This window comes from Arachis ipaensis, chromosome B07, assembly GCF_000816755.2.
Source record: "Arachis ipaensis cultivar K30076 chromosome B07, Araip1.1, whole genome shotgun sequence".
In the NCBI taxonomy this organism is placed as follows: Eukaryota; Viridiplantae; Streptophyta; class Magnoliopsida; order Fabales; family Fabaceae; genus Arachis; species Arachis ipaensis.
Genome location: NC_029791.2, coordinates 79,846,497 through 79,858,843, shown reverse-complemented (window position 1 = coordinate 79,858,843; position 12,347 = coordinate 79,846,497). Strand labels below are relative to the sequence as shown.

Below are 12,347 nucleotides of genomic sequence, written 5' to 3'. Positions count from 1 at the left end.
CGTAGTGACAGACGTAAAAGGATCAATGGATCCTATTCCAACATGAGTGAGAACCAACAGATGATTAGCCCTGTGGTGACACCGCATTTGGACCATTTTCACTGAGAGGACGGATGGTAGCCATTGACAACGGTGATCCACCAACATATAGCTTGCCATGGAAGGAGCCTTGCATGCATGAAGAAGAAGACAGTAGGAAAGCAGATATTCAGAAGATGGAGCATCTCCAAAACCTCAACCTGTTCTCCATTACTGCAAAACAAGTATTTATTTCATGTTCTTTTACTTTTTACAATTAAATCTGAGAATTATTGATATCCTGACTAAGAGTTACGAGATAACCATAGCTTGCTTCAAGCCGACAATCTCCGTGGGATCGACCCTTACTCACGTAAGGTATTACTTGGACGACCCAGTACACTTGCTGGTTAGTTGTGCGGAATTGCAAAAGTGTGATTGTGATTACGAGATAACCATACCTTAACACTACCTACAACTCAAAAATAACCACAATTGCAAAATTACAAAAGTCTTTTTGGCTTTTTGAGAGTTTCCAAAAACAAGCAAGGGAAGCTTGCTTCACAAGCAACCAACAACCAATTTATTGAAACAACTACATGAAAAGAAAAACTACCTACAATGGTAACCCAAATCACTTATTAATCGAAGCTACAAGAGAGTGGAAAGAGTTTACCATGGTGGGGTGTCTCCCACCTAGCACTTTTAGTTTAAGTCCTTAAGTTGGACCCTTGGGAAGCTCTTTGTCATGGTGGCTTATGTTTGTACTCATCCTTGAATCTCCAAGGATCTTTGCTCCTCAAATGGTTGACGGAAATTCCAACCATCTTCACCAAGTTTGGATGGAGTTCCACCCAAGATATGAGCTCCCATAGTTGGTCTTCATGCTTCGATCTGGGATCCCATATCTTATTTTTGCACCCGTCTTCAAGTTGATCTTCATGAATTTTCCGTTTTGATGGTTGGCATATAGAATTCTCTTTAGTACACGAAGTCTTCTTCCTAGATCCATACAAAGTAACATGCTTCCAATCATGGTCCCTATGCCTTGAGAACTTGACCTCAATGAGCCCAATTCCCAACTTCCAACCACTACACATCTCCTTCTTACTCTTAGTTCTACAAAGAGCTCTAAGTTGTCCATCCATTTCAATCAAGCCATATTCAAGTGAGAAAGTAAAGCTTAAGGGTAGGAATTTTACCCACTTGAATGTTGTGTTGGATGGTGATTTAGGGAGGGAAACCTCCCCACACTTAGACAATGCGAGGTCGACTTCCTTATGCTCTTCTTTGGGTATCTCCACCTCTTGACAAATTCTTTCAGCTTCTTCTTTCTTGTTGACTTCTTCTAATTCCTCCTCATCATCAATCAAGTCAAACTTGGGAGGTTGTGTGAAATCTACTTCCATATCAACTTCACATTCGATGGAAGAGTCTTCAATGGGATCACCAACATCATTTGGTGTTGAGTTGTCTTCAATAGCTTCAATTTCATGTCCCATAGGAGAGGATTCAATTGTTGATAAGAAGGCATTGATGATTGAATCCATATCATTACCAACCTCTTTATATTCTTCAATTTTGATATGCTCTGGAGGTTGTTGAGACCCACATGGTGGTTCGCATCTCCTAAATCTTCAACTACTTCTTCCTTTGCTTCAATAACCATAGGTTTCTCCGATTGCTCCAATACAACCACCGACTCCTCCTTCTTCACTGGATTCTTCGTGGTTTGCTCTTCCTTTGGTTTTTCACATGTGGCCATGGAAACAACTTGAGTGTTCAAGCATTGGTAGGCCAAAGTGTGCACTACCTTAGTCAAATTAATTACAAACTCAAGTGTATCCCGTTGCATGTCCACTTGTCCTTTAGGTATCAAAGCTAGAGATTTATCCATTAGGGCTTGGGGTGGATAGGAAGGTTCATCATTTTGGAGAAAGGGTTTATAGTAGGAAGGTAGTTCTTTTTAGTAAGGGCATGGAGATGGTATGTATTGAGGTGGTTCTTAGTGGTAATCATAATGGAATTGTGGTGGTTCTAAAGGTTTTTGCGCATAATGGTCACAAGGATGTGGTATGGGTAATTAGTCATATAATGGATATGGGTCACAAGAAGGTGCTTGGTAAAAATGGGCTTGTGAGCATGGTTGATGGTCATGTTGAGGATAAGGTTCATAAGCATATAGTGGTGGTACTTGATTATCACAAAAAGAGTTACCATAGCCATTGAATTGGCATGCATTAGGGTGTGAATTATACCTATAAGTATCCGGAGGTTGTTGCCAATAGGAGTGATCAATTCCTTGAGGCTCCTCCCATCTTGAAGTGTCTCATCCTCGGTGCATGTTATCATTGAAGTTCACATTTCCTACAACACAATTTAAACCAAACTCATAGCCAAAGTGAGAATTCATAGTGGAAGAGAAAAATAAAACTAACAAAAATTAGTAAACAAGCAAAAGACAAGCCTATTCACAATATTCACATATATACAATAACCAATAAAAAGGCACACAATTGCAAGCTCCCCGGCATCGGCGCCATTTTGATGAACGGAAAATTGATGGTGTCACTACAAGAAAACATGCCTTTTGCTACGCTTTTAAAGCGTGGTGAAAAGTCAAAAAAAGCATAGCGATAGCTTTTCGCCACGCTTTTTGAGCTATCGGCACGCTTTTGAAAGGGTCACAACTGCAAGGGTGCCGGTTGCTCTATCGCCACGCTTTTGGTGACCTATCGCCACGCTTTATTTTTTGCGACGCTTTTAAAGATCGCCACGCTTTAAAAGCGTGGCCATATGTGCCATATATGGCTACGCTTTTAAAGCGTGCCAATAACAAGATATGGCTACGCTTTTCAAGCGTACCAATAGAGAGACATATGGCTACGCTTTTAAAGTGTGCCAATAGAGAGAGATACAGCTACGCTTTTAAAGCGTGCCAATAGCAAGACATACAGCTACGCTTTCAAAGCGTGCCAATTGATTATTGCTGTACAATATGGCTACGCTTTTAAAGCCTGGCAAAAACTTTATTCAGTAACCTATAGTTTTCTTTTAATCTTTGTAATAAAACCTTACAAAATTAATAGATAATTTTAAAATTTAGACAATGACCAATAATTTTAAATCCACTAATCCAACATACATAAACATTCACCAAAAAAATGTTTAATCACATGACAGTATGACAAAATATCAAAAATAAAAATGATAAATACGCAATGTATTCCTAATACATGAATTACAATTCCAATAACTTTGCCATCCTATCTAACAATAATTTTGATCAACCTCCTCACATATGTGGACCCAATTCAGCAAACTAATCATCAGCCTCCACTATGTGCTCAGAGACGTACAGCATGCATCCAGCTTCTTCTTCAGGATTTCAATGGCATTTAGCAACAACTGAGAAGCTTTTATGGCTCTGGTAGTTTCCACAGTAGCTTCTTCTTCTGGATTTTCGGGCTTCCCCATTGCTTCAGCTTTCTTGATGATGTTTTATGGCTCTAGTAGTTTCCACAGTAGCTTCTTCTTCAGGATTTTCGGGCTTCCCCATTGCTTCAGCTTTCTTGATGATGTTTTATGGCTCTAGTAGTTTCCACATTAGCTTTCTTCTTCAGGATTTTCGGGCTTCCCCATTGCTTCAACTTTCTTGATGACCTCATCATCATAGGTGTATGCCTCAGCATCAACCACCATAACCTGTTAAATACTAGCAGTGATAACCAAAAATCAATAGAAAGTAGATAGAGCATGTCCTCATTCTCAAGCTATAAATAATAAAAATTAATAATAAATAAATGGATAAAGAAATCAAACTTTTAGTTAATTATCATATCAAAGCCAACGCCACACTCTGTCAAATTAATAATAAACACTATCAAAATCTTTTGGGACTGACACCCTCGAGATCTCCCTGCAGGAACCAAAATGCTCATTTAGGCTAGCTCTTATCTGCAACCACATTTTTGGCAGTATTCAAATATGAATTGCAAAAAGAAACACATGCAAGGGAAGCAGCAGTAGACATGATAGAAATAAAATTACCTCTTCTCCAAGAGATTTATCAAAATTATTTTAGGAATTCCTTGAATTGCATGAGTTCCACCTATACAACGAAAACCAAACCAAAGTCTTTCAATGCCTAATAGAATTTACAACTATCATAAGCCTGTAATCAAATACCTATATCAATTCATTCAAACTAGTAAAATTTATCATTGAAGCAACTTTTCCAAAAACTTAAGTTGTTCAGTAGAGGCATGTAAATACTTTTATATCTAATATGCATGCCCCTCACAACCACTTATTTTGGGCTTATTGCATGGACAATGCAGAGGTCTACCCATATATTGCGCTAAAATACAATTTTAGGATTGGGGCAATAAGGATCAAACTCTAAAAATCTTTATCACAAAGGTTCTGAATACCACCATATCATGAACCATCATAGCTCTCAAAAGCTATTGAATAGAAAGGCACAAGAATGTTTCTCTATCTAATGAAATTAAGCAACTCAACTACACACTTCATATTTGATAAAAAATTATAATTAAAAACAACAAATTCATACCATTAACAGTAGGTTTAGCAGTCTTCATAGAAGAAACCCTGCATTATTTGATCAAAATTATTTATCAAAAAGAAACACATTATTTGCATGCCGTTCATACAAAAATAGGAGGAAATATGGTATATATTAGAAGGAGAAAACTGAAAGTAAAGCAATGGAATAAAAGTCAAGGTAATTAACATGCACAACAAGGAATTTATAAGCATACCACGCTGGCAGCTAGGGTGGCTGAGTTACCTTTGCCCAAAGAATTCCTTGGCAGAACTTTCTATTGTCTAAAACAATACAATTTCAATATTAGGAGCTTTTTTTTAATTATTTTTTAAGATATAAAAAGTACAAGAATTTAATTACAGAAATGGAAAGGCACACATCAATCTGATAATTTGATGAGATCTTGAACTCTTTTCATTTAGGTATATCTCTCCTACCTGTCTCTGAGCTTCCAGGATAAATTAATGTAATGCTTGATTGTACAAACAACCTAAAAAAGAAACTATACAAGCTCCGTTACCTTCACAAAACGATAGAAGTCTTGCAAAAGCCCCCAGTCCCGTAAGTTCTCCTCTGTAAGTTTCTCTAAAATGGAACCTGTCTGAGAAAAAAGAAATGAAACCAATCATTAGTTATGCAATCCATTTTATGAAATTTCAACCTAATATATATAGGGTATTCACCTCAGGATCATCACGTAGCCTAAGGGGAGTATGTGGTGCAGCCTTTATCCTTCAAATTAGTAAACAAATTAGTAAATTAGTAAATTAGTGCAGCCATTGGCATACCATGAATATAGAGAAAAGATAAACAATATTGTCCATAATGGTAATAAAATTGTAAAAGATAAACATCTCTGTACCAAGAATATAGAGAAAAGTTTTATTTCGCTCTAGTGTTTATGTATGAAGAATAAAATTTTAAAATTTATACATTAACACAAATCTAAATCAATAGAAGATAGGTCCAATCCATCCGACAAAAAGGAAATCCTATTTAGTTGTCACAGCAACATAAGATCCCTGTTTTGCCACTTTGCAGACATTTTAGGGTATTTTTCTCTCAAAAAATGTTATTGTGCTTTAAATTAAGACATAAATGAAAGGATATTTCATATCAATAACTATTTCTAGTCTATTTTACGTATAGAATGCAAGGATTAAACAAACGACAGTTCTTAAAGGCAAAGATGGAAAGCTCTCTAGCTAATTTAAATATGCTTCTTTTTAATGAGCATTGAGTAATTGGAATAGGACAAAATAATCTCAATGTAGCTACTATTGCATTTAGTCATGTACATAAGAATTAGATTGTATCCTTGTCAATAGTCCTCAATTTAGTATCTATGCAGTTGTAGCGTGTTTTGTCTCCAAGAAAAACGTCATTTCATTTCAAGTTTAGATATCTTATTATTGAGAAAATAAGATCATGGAGAGAAACACCTAACTGAGGATATAACATTCGTTGCATCCCGAGCACCCCCTAAACCAGCCTGTAGAATTAAATGAAGATACAACATTATGACTTTGGCCATCTCACAGTTTTAGGTTTAAATTTTTTAAAATAAAGACAATATTAACAATTAAACACTATCAAGAACTATCCATTATGTTGGCTTAGACAAAGCCAATATTATCTCAAGACTTTTTCTGGGGGGGGAGGGGGCGCAATAAAGAAACAACAAAATCAGAACAACAACTTAATAGCAGGTTTGCCTGAAGCAATTGCCAGTGAAGAAAATAGATAATTTACCTCAACAACAGCAATGTCAACATTCTCTTCTGTGAACAAGATGAATGCCATAGCAGTGAACACCTGAAACAACAGAGTAAACAAGTTAGCAAATACAAAATATCCAGCTCAATTGTATTAGAATGCTATATAACATACACAGAAACATCAGCTTAAAGAATCATTAATTTGAGGCAATATTTCAATGCAAAACCAAATAATAGAACATTAACTATTGCAATAGAAGTGATAATTTAGAAGATGCAATCCATCTTGAAAAGTACAGACAGAGGAGCAAACAATGACCAAGAGAATTTAATATACTGTTCCAAACTGATTTTTGTCATGGTGCAGCCTTTATCTTCATTTTATTTATCTGAAATGAAACGTTATACCAGGAACAAGGGCAGATAAAGCAATGAAGCTCTGGCTGGGCTTCTCTCTACACTTCCTCTCAGCAATTGCCAACAGGGATACAAGCCGCGGTAACTCAATTCAATCACTTCTCCATCTAACTCAATTTCATCCTCCCAGTTCCTAATTTACCAACCTTAACAAGAAGACAGCAACTTAGTTCATTTTTTAACAATAAAATCAATTTAATTAACACATTCAACACAACACAGCCACAACCAACTCATGCACTTTTAAAATATTCATATATTAAAAACTGTAAATTTTAAAATAAATCCCACTGGTTTCATTACAGAGTTTAAATCTACTTGCTACTTAAAAGAATAGTGACGTTATCCAACAACAACAAAATTGCTCAGCGATATGTTCAGCAACAATTCAACTTAGCAGCAACAAATTCAGCCCATTGATCATTTTTAACAAAAAATTTAAGTATAATAACTTTCAGCAACAAAAACTTATACTTCAATTCTCGGAATATGATTTACAGCAAAACAAAATTAGCAGAATCATTATTTCAGCAACAATCTCAACTTTCAGCAACAAATTCAAGATATACTGATGACTTAACAGGGCCAAAGGAAGCTGAAACTCACCTACCCAGGACCAACTCACGACGAAGGAAGCGTTGACGGCCGACACAAGAAGACGAGCTTGCAATGGTGACAGAGCGCGACAGAGCTTGCGACGGTGGTGACAGAGAGCGATGAGCTTGAGTCTGAAATGGGCGCGAGAGAAGCGTGAAACCAGAGAGAGAGGGGTCGACGGCGAGACCAGCCGTGAGAGAGGTGAGCCACAGTGAGCTTGAGGGAGAGAGTGTCGAGAGAAGAGAGAAGAAACTTAAAGGAGGGTTACGGGTCGGAAGAGGGATTGCCGACAAAAGTATCGCGCGCGCCGGCAACGTTCTTCGGGGAGTGCACAATGAAGAAAGGTTAGGGGTTCTTCGATCTGATATTCCTCATCGCGGTTAGGGGATTTCTCTCCTACCTGTCTCTGAGCTTCCAGGATAAATTAATGTAATGCTTGATTGTACAAACAACCTAAAAAAGAAACTATACAAGCTCCGTTACCTTCACAAAACGATAGAAGTCTTGCAAAAGCCCCCAGTCCCGTAAGTTCTCCTCTGTAAGTTTCTCTAAAATGGAACCTGTCTGAGAAAAAAGAAATGAAACCAATCATTAGTTATGCAATCCATTTTATGAAATTTCAACCTAATATATGAAAGGTATTCACCTCAGGATCATCACGCTGCCTAAGTGGAGTATGTGGTGCAGCCTTTATCCTTCAAATTAGTAAACAAATTAGTAAATTAGTAAATTAGTGCAGCCATTGGCATACCATGAATATAGAGAAAAGATAAACAATATTGTCCATAATGGTAATAAAATTGTAAAAGATAAACATCTGTGTACCAAGAATATAGAGAAAAGTTTTATTTCGCTCTGGTGTTTATGTATGAAGAATAAAATTTTAAAATTTATACATTAACACAAATCTAAATCAATAGAAGATAGGTCCAATCCATCCGACAAAAAGGAAATCCTATTTAGCTGTCACAGCAACATAAGATCCCTGTTTTGCCACTTTGCATACATTTTAGGGTATTTTTATCTCAAAATATGTTATTATGCTTTAAATTAAGACATAAATGAAAGGATATTTCATATCAATAACTATTTCTGGTCTATTTTACGTATAGAATGCAAGGATTAAACAAACGACAGTTCTTAAAGGCAAAGATGGAAAGCTCTCTAGCTAATTTAAATATGCTTCTTTTTAATGAGCATTGAGTAATTGGAATAGGACAAAATAAGCTCAATGTAGCTACTATTGCATTTAGTCATGTACATAAGAATTGGATTGTATCCTTGTCAATAGTCCTCAATTTAGTATCTATGCAGTTGTAGCGTGTTTTGTCTCCAAGAAAAACGTCATTTCATTTCAAGTTTAGATATCTTATTATTGAGAAAATAAGATCATGGAGAGAAACACCTAACTGAGGATATAACATTCGTTGCATCCCGAGCACCCCCTAAACCAGCCTGTAGAATTAAATAAAAATACAACATTATGACTTTGGCCATCTCACAGTTTTAGGTTTAAATTTTTTAAAATAAAGACAATATTAACAATTAAACACTATCAAGAACTATCCATTATGTTGGCTTAGACAAAGCCAATATAATCTCAAGACTTTTTGGTGGGGGGGCAACATAGAAACAACAAAATCAGAACAATAACTTAATAGCCTGAAGCAATTACCAGTGAAGAAAATAGATAATTTACCTCAACAACAGCAATGTCAACATTCTCTTCAGCGAACAAGATGAATGCCATAGTAGTGAACACCTGAAACAACAGAGTAAACAAGTTAGCAAATACAAAATATCCAGCTCAATTGTATTAGAATGCTATATAACATACACAGAAACATCAGCTTAAAGAATCATTAATTTGAGGCAATATTTCAATGCAAAACCAAATAATAGAACATTAACTATTGCAATAGAAGTGATAATTTAGAAGATGCAATCCATCTTGAAAAGTACAGACAGAGGAGCAAACAATGACCAAGAGAATTTAATATACTGTTCCAAACTGATTTTTGTCATGGTGCAGCCTTTATCTTCATTTTATTTATTTGAAATGAAACGTTATACCAGGAACAAGGGCAGATAAAGCAATGAAGCTCTGGCTGGGCTTCTCTCTACACTTTCTCTCAGCAATTGCCACCAGGGATACGAGCCGCGGTAACTCAATTCAATCACTTCTCCATCTAACTCAATTTCATCCTCCCAGTTCCTAATTTACCAACCTTAACAAGAAGACAGCAACTTAGTTCATTTTTTAACAATAAAATCAATTTAACTAACACATTCAACACAACACAGCCACAACCAACTCATGCACTTTTAAAATATTCATATATTAAAAACTGTAAATTTTAAAATAAATCCCACTGGTTTCATTACAGAGTTTAAATCTACTTGCTACTTAAAAGAATAGTGACGTTATCCAACAACAACAAAATTGCTCAGCGATATGTTCAGCAACAATTCAACTTAGCAGCAACAAATTCAGCCCATTGATCATTTTTAACAAAAAATTTAAGTATAATAACTTTCAGCAACAAAAACTTATACTTCAATTCTCGGAATATGATTTACAGCAAAACAAAATTAGCAGAATCATTATTTCAGCAACAATCTCAACTTTCAGCAACAAATTCAAGATATACTGATGACTTAACAGGGCCAAAGGAAGCTGAAACTCACCTACCCAGGACCAACTCACGACGAAGGAAGCGTTGACGGCCGACACAAGAAGACGAGCTTGCAATGGTGACAGAGCGCGACAGAGCTTGCGACGGTGGTGACAGAGAGCGATGAGCTTGAGTCTGAAATGGGCGCGAGAGAAGCGTGAAACCAGAGAGAGAGGGGTCGACGGCGAGACCAGCCGTGAGAGAGGTGAGCCAGAGTGAGCTTGCGGGAGAGAGTGTCGAGAGAAGAGAGAAGAAACTTAAAGGAGGGTTACGGGCCGGAAGAGGGATTGCCGACAGAGGTATCGCGCACGCCGACGACATTCTTTGGGGAGTGCACAATGAAGAGAGGTTAGGGGTTCTTCGATCTGATGTTCCTCATCGCGGTTAGGGGATTCTTCGTGAGGCACAATGAAGACAAGGTTAGGGTTGTCTGATCTGGAGGGCTTAGAGAGCAATTGTCGCTTCGTGTGTGGGCTTAGGGTTATCTGATCTGAATGTGTTAGGGCATTTGTGACAAGGAGAAAGTTAAAGTTTGGAAGAGTAGATGGTGTATTATGGTAACTTAGTACTTTTGAAGGGAGTTCACTGAAATTCTTTTTTTTTATGGAAACCTTTTGGCCATGCTTTTGAAGCGTGCCAAAAGAGTTAGAGGAAACGGCCACGCTTTTAAAATGACCCTATAACAAAATTCTGTCGCCACGCTTTAAAAGCGTGCCTATTTCTCTCTATGGCTACGCTTTTTAAGCGTAGAAAAAAAAGCGTGGCCAAATCTCGAATCAATTGCTACCCTTATAAAAGCGTGGCCATTGACCCTTTTCGCTACGCTTTTGAAGCGTAGCAAGAAAAAACGTAGCTAAATCTCTATTCAGTCGCCACCCTCACAAAGCGTGGCCACTGATCACTTTTGGCCACGCTTTTAAAGCGTAGCTAAAAAAAACGTGGCCATAGGCCTTTTTTCTCCATTACTGCAAAACAAGTATTTATTTCATGTTCTTTTACTTTTTACAATTAAATCTGAGAATTATTGATATCCTGACTAAGAGTTACGAGATAACCATAGCTTGCTTCAAGCCGACAATCTCCGTGGGATCGACCCTTACTCACGTAAGGTATTACTTGGACGACCCAGTACACTTGCTGGTTAGTTGTGCGGAATTGCAAAAGTGTGATTGTGATTTCGTGCACCAGTTACCCAACTCTCTGGAAAATGTATGGGGCTGCATCCGTGTATGGACGCGCACGCATACTGCATGCGTACGCGTCCTGCCTCTCTTTTTTTTTCAGAGATATTAAAAACAGCTAAATCTCTCCTTAACACTACCTACAACTCAAAAATAACCACAATTGCAAAATTACAAAAGTCTTTTTGGCTTTTTGAGAGTTTCCAAAAACAAGCAAGGGAAGCTTGCTTCACAAGCAACCAACAACCAATTTATTGAAACAACTACATGAAAAGAAAAACTACCTACAATGGTAACCCAAATCACTTATTAATCGAAGCTACAAGAGAGTGGAAAGAGTTTACCATGGTGGGGTGTCTCCCACCTAGCACTTTTAGTTGCCGGAAGAGGGATTGCCGACAGAGGTATCGCGCACGCCGACGACATTCTTTGGGGAGTGCACAATGAAGAGAGGTTAGGGGTTCTTCGATCTGATGTTCCTCATCGCGGTTAGGGGATTCTTCGTGAGGCACAATGAAGACAAGGTTAGGGTTGTCTGATCTGGAGGGCTTAGAGAGCAATTGTCGCTTCGTGTGTGGGCTTAGGGTTATCTGATCTGAATGTGTTAGGGCATTTGTGACAAGGAGAAAGTTAAAGTTTGGAAGAGTAGATGGTGTATTATGGTAACTTAGTACTTTTGAAGGGAGTTCACTGAAATTCTTTTTTTTTATGGAAACCTTTTGGCCATGCTTTTGAAGCGTGCCAAAAGAGTTAGAGGAAACGGCCACGCTTTTAAAATGACCCTATAACAAAATTCTGTCGCCACGCTTTAAAAGCGTGCCTATTTCTCTCTATGGCTACGCTTTTTAAGCGTAGAAAAAAAAGCGTGGCCAAATCTCGAATCAATTGCTACCCTTATAAAAGCGTGGCCATTGACCCTTTTCGCTACGCTTTTGAAGCGTAGCAAGAAAAAACGTAGCTAAATCTCTATTCAGTCGCCACCCTCACAAAGCGTGGCCACTGATCACTTTTGGCCACGCTTTTAAAGCGTAGCTAAAAAAAACGTGGCCATAGGCCTTTTTTCTCCATTACTGCAAAACAAGTATTTATTTCATGTTCTTTTACTTTTTACAATTAAATCTGAGAATTATTGATATCCTGACTAAGAGTTACGAGATAACCATAGCTTGCT

At 37.5% G+C, this 12,347-nt stretch overlaps 1 protein-coding gene and 1 long non-coding RNA gene across 2 annotated transcripts; both read right to left on the bottom strand.

The window, feature by feature from the left end:
- LOC110265091 lies at nucleotides 3,145-7,977 on the bottom strand. Its single transcript, XM_021107860.1, has 8 exons — nucleotides 7,967-7,977; nucleotides 7,804-7,880; nucleotides 7,330-7,681; nucleotides 6,341-6,403; nucleotides 5,272-5,320; nucleotides 5,109-5,189; nucleotides 4,832-4,869; nucleotides 3,145-4,129 (listed from the first exon to the last, which is right to left on the bottom strand). The coding sequence occupies exons 1-8, from the start codon at nucleotides 7,975-7,977 to the stop codon at nucleotides 4,099-4,101; spliced, it is 702 nt and encodes a 233-aa protein (XP_020963519.1). The 3' UTR covers nucleotides 3,145-4,098.
- On the bottom strand, nucleotides 8,550-10,146 carry LOC110264252. The gene is made up of 4 exons (XR_002350054.1): nucleotides 10,009-10,146; nucleotides 9,394-9,548; nucleotides 9,020-9,082; nucleotides 8,550-8,775 (listed from the first exon to the last, which is right to left on the bottom strand). It is a non-coding gene; the product is annotated as an uncharacterized LOC110264252 (long non-coding RNA).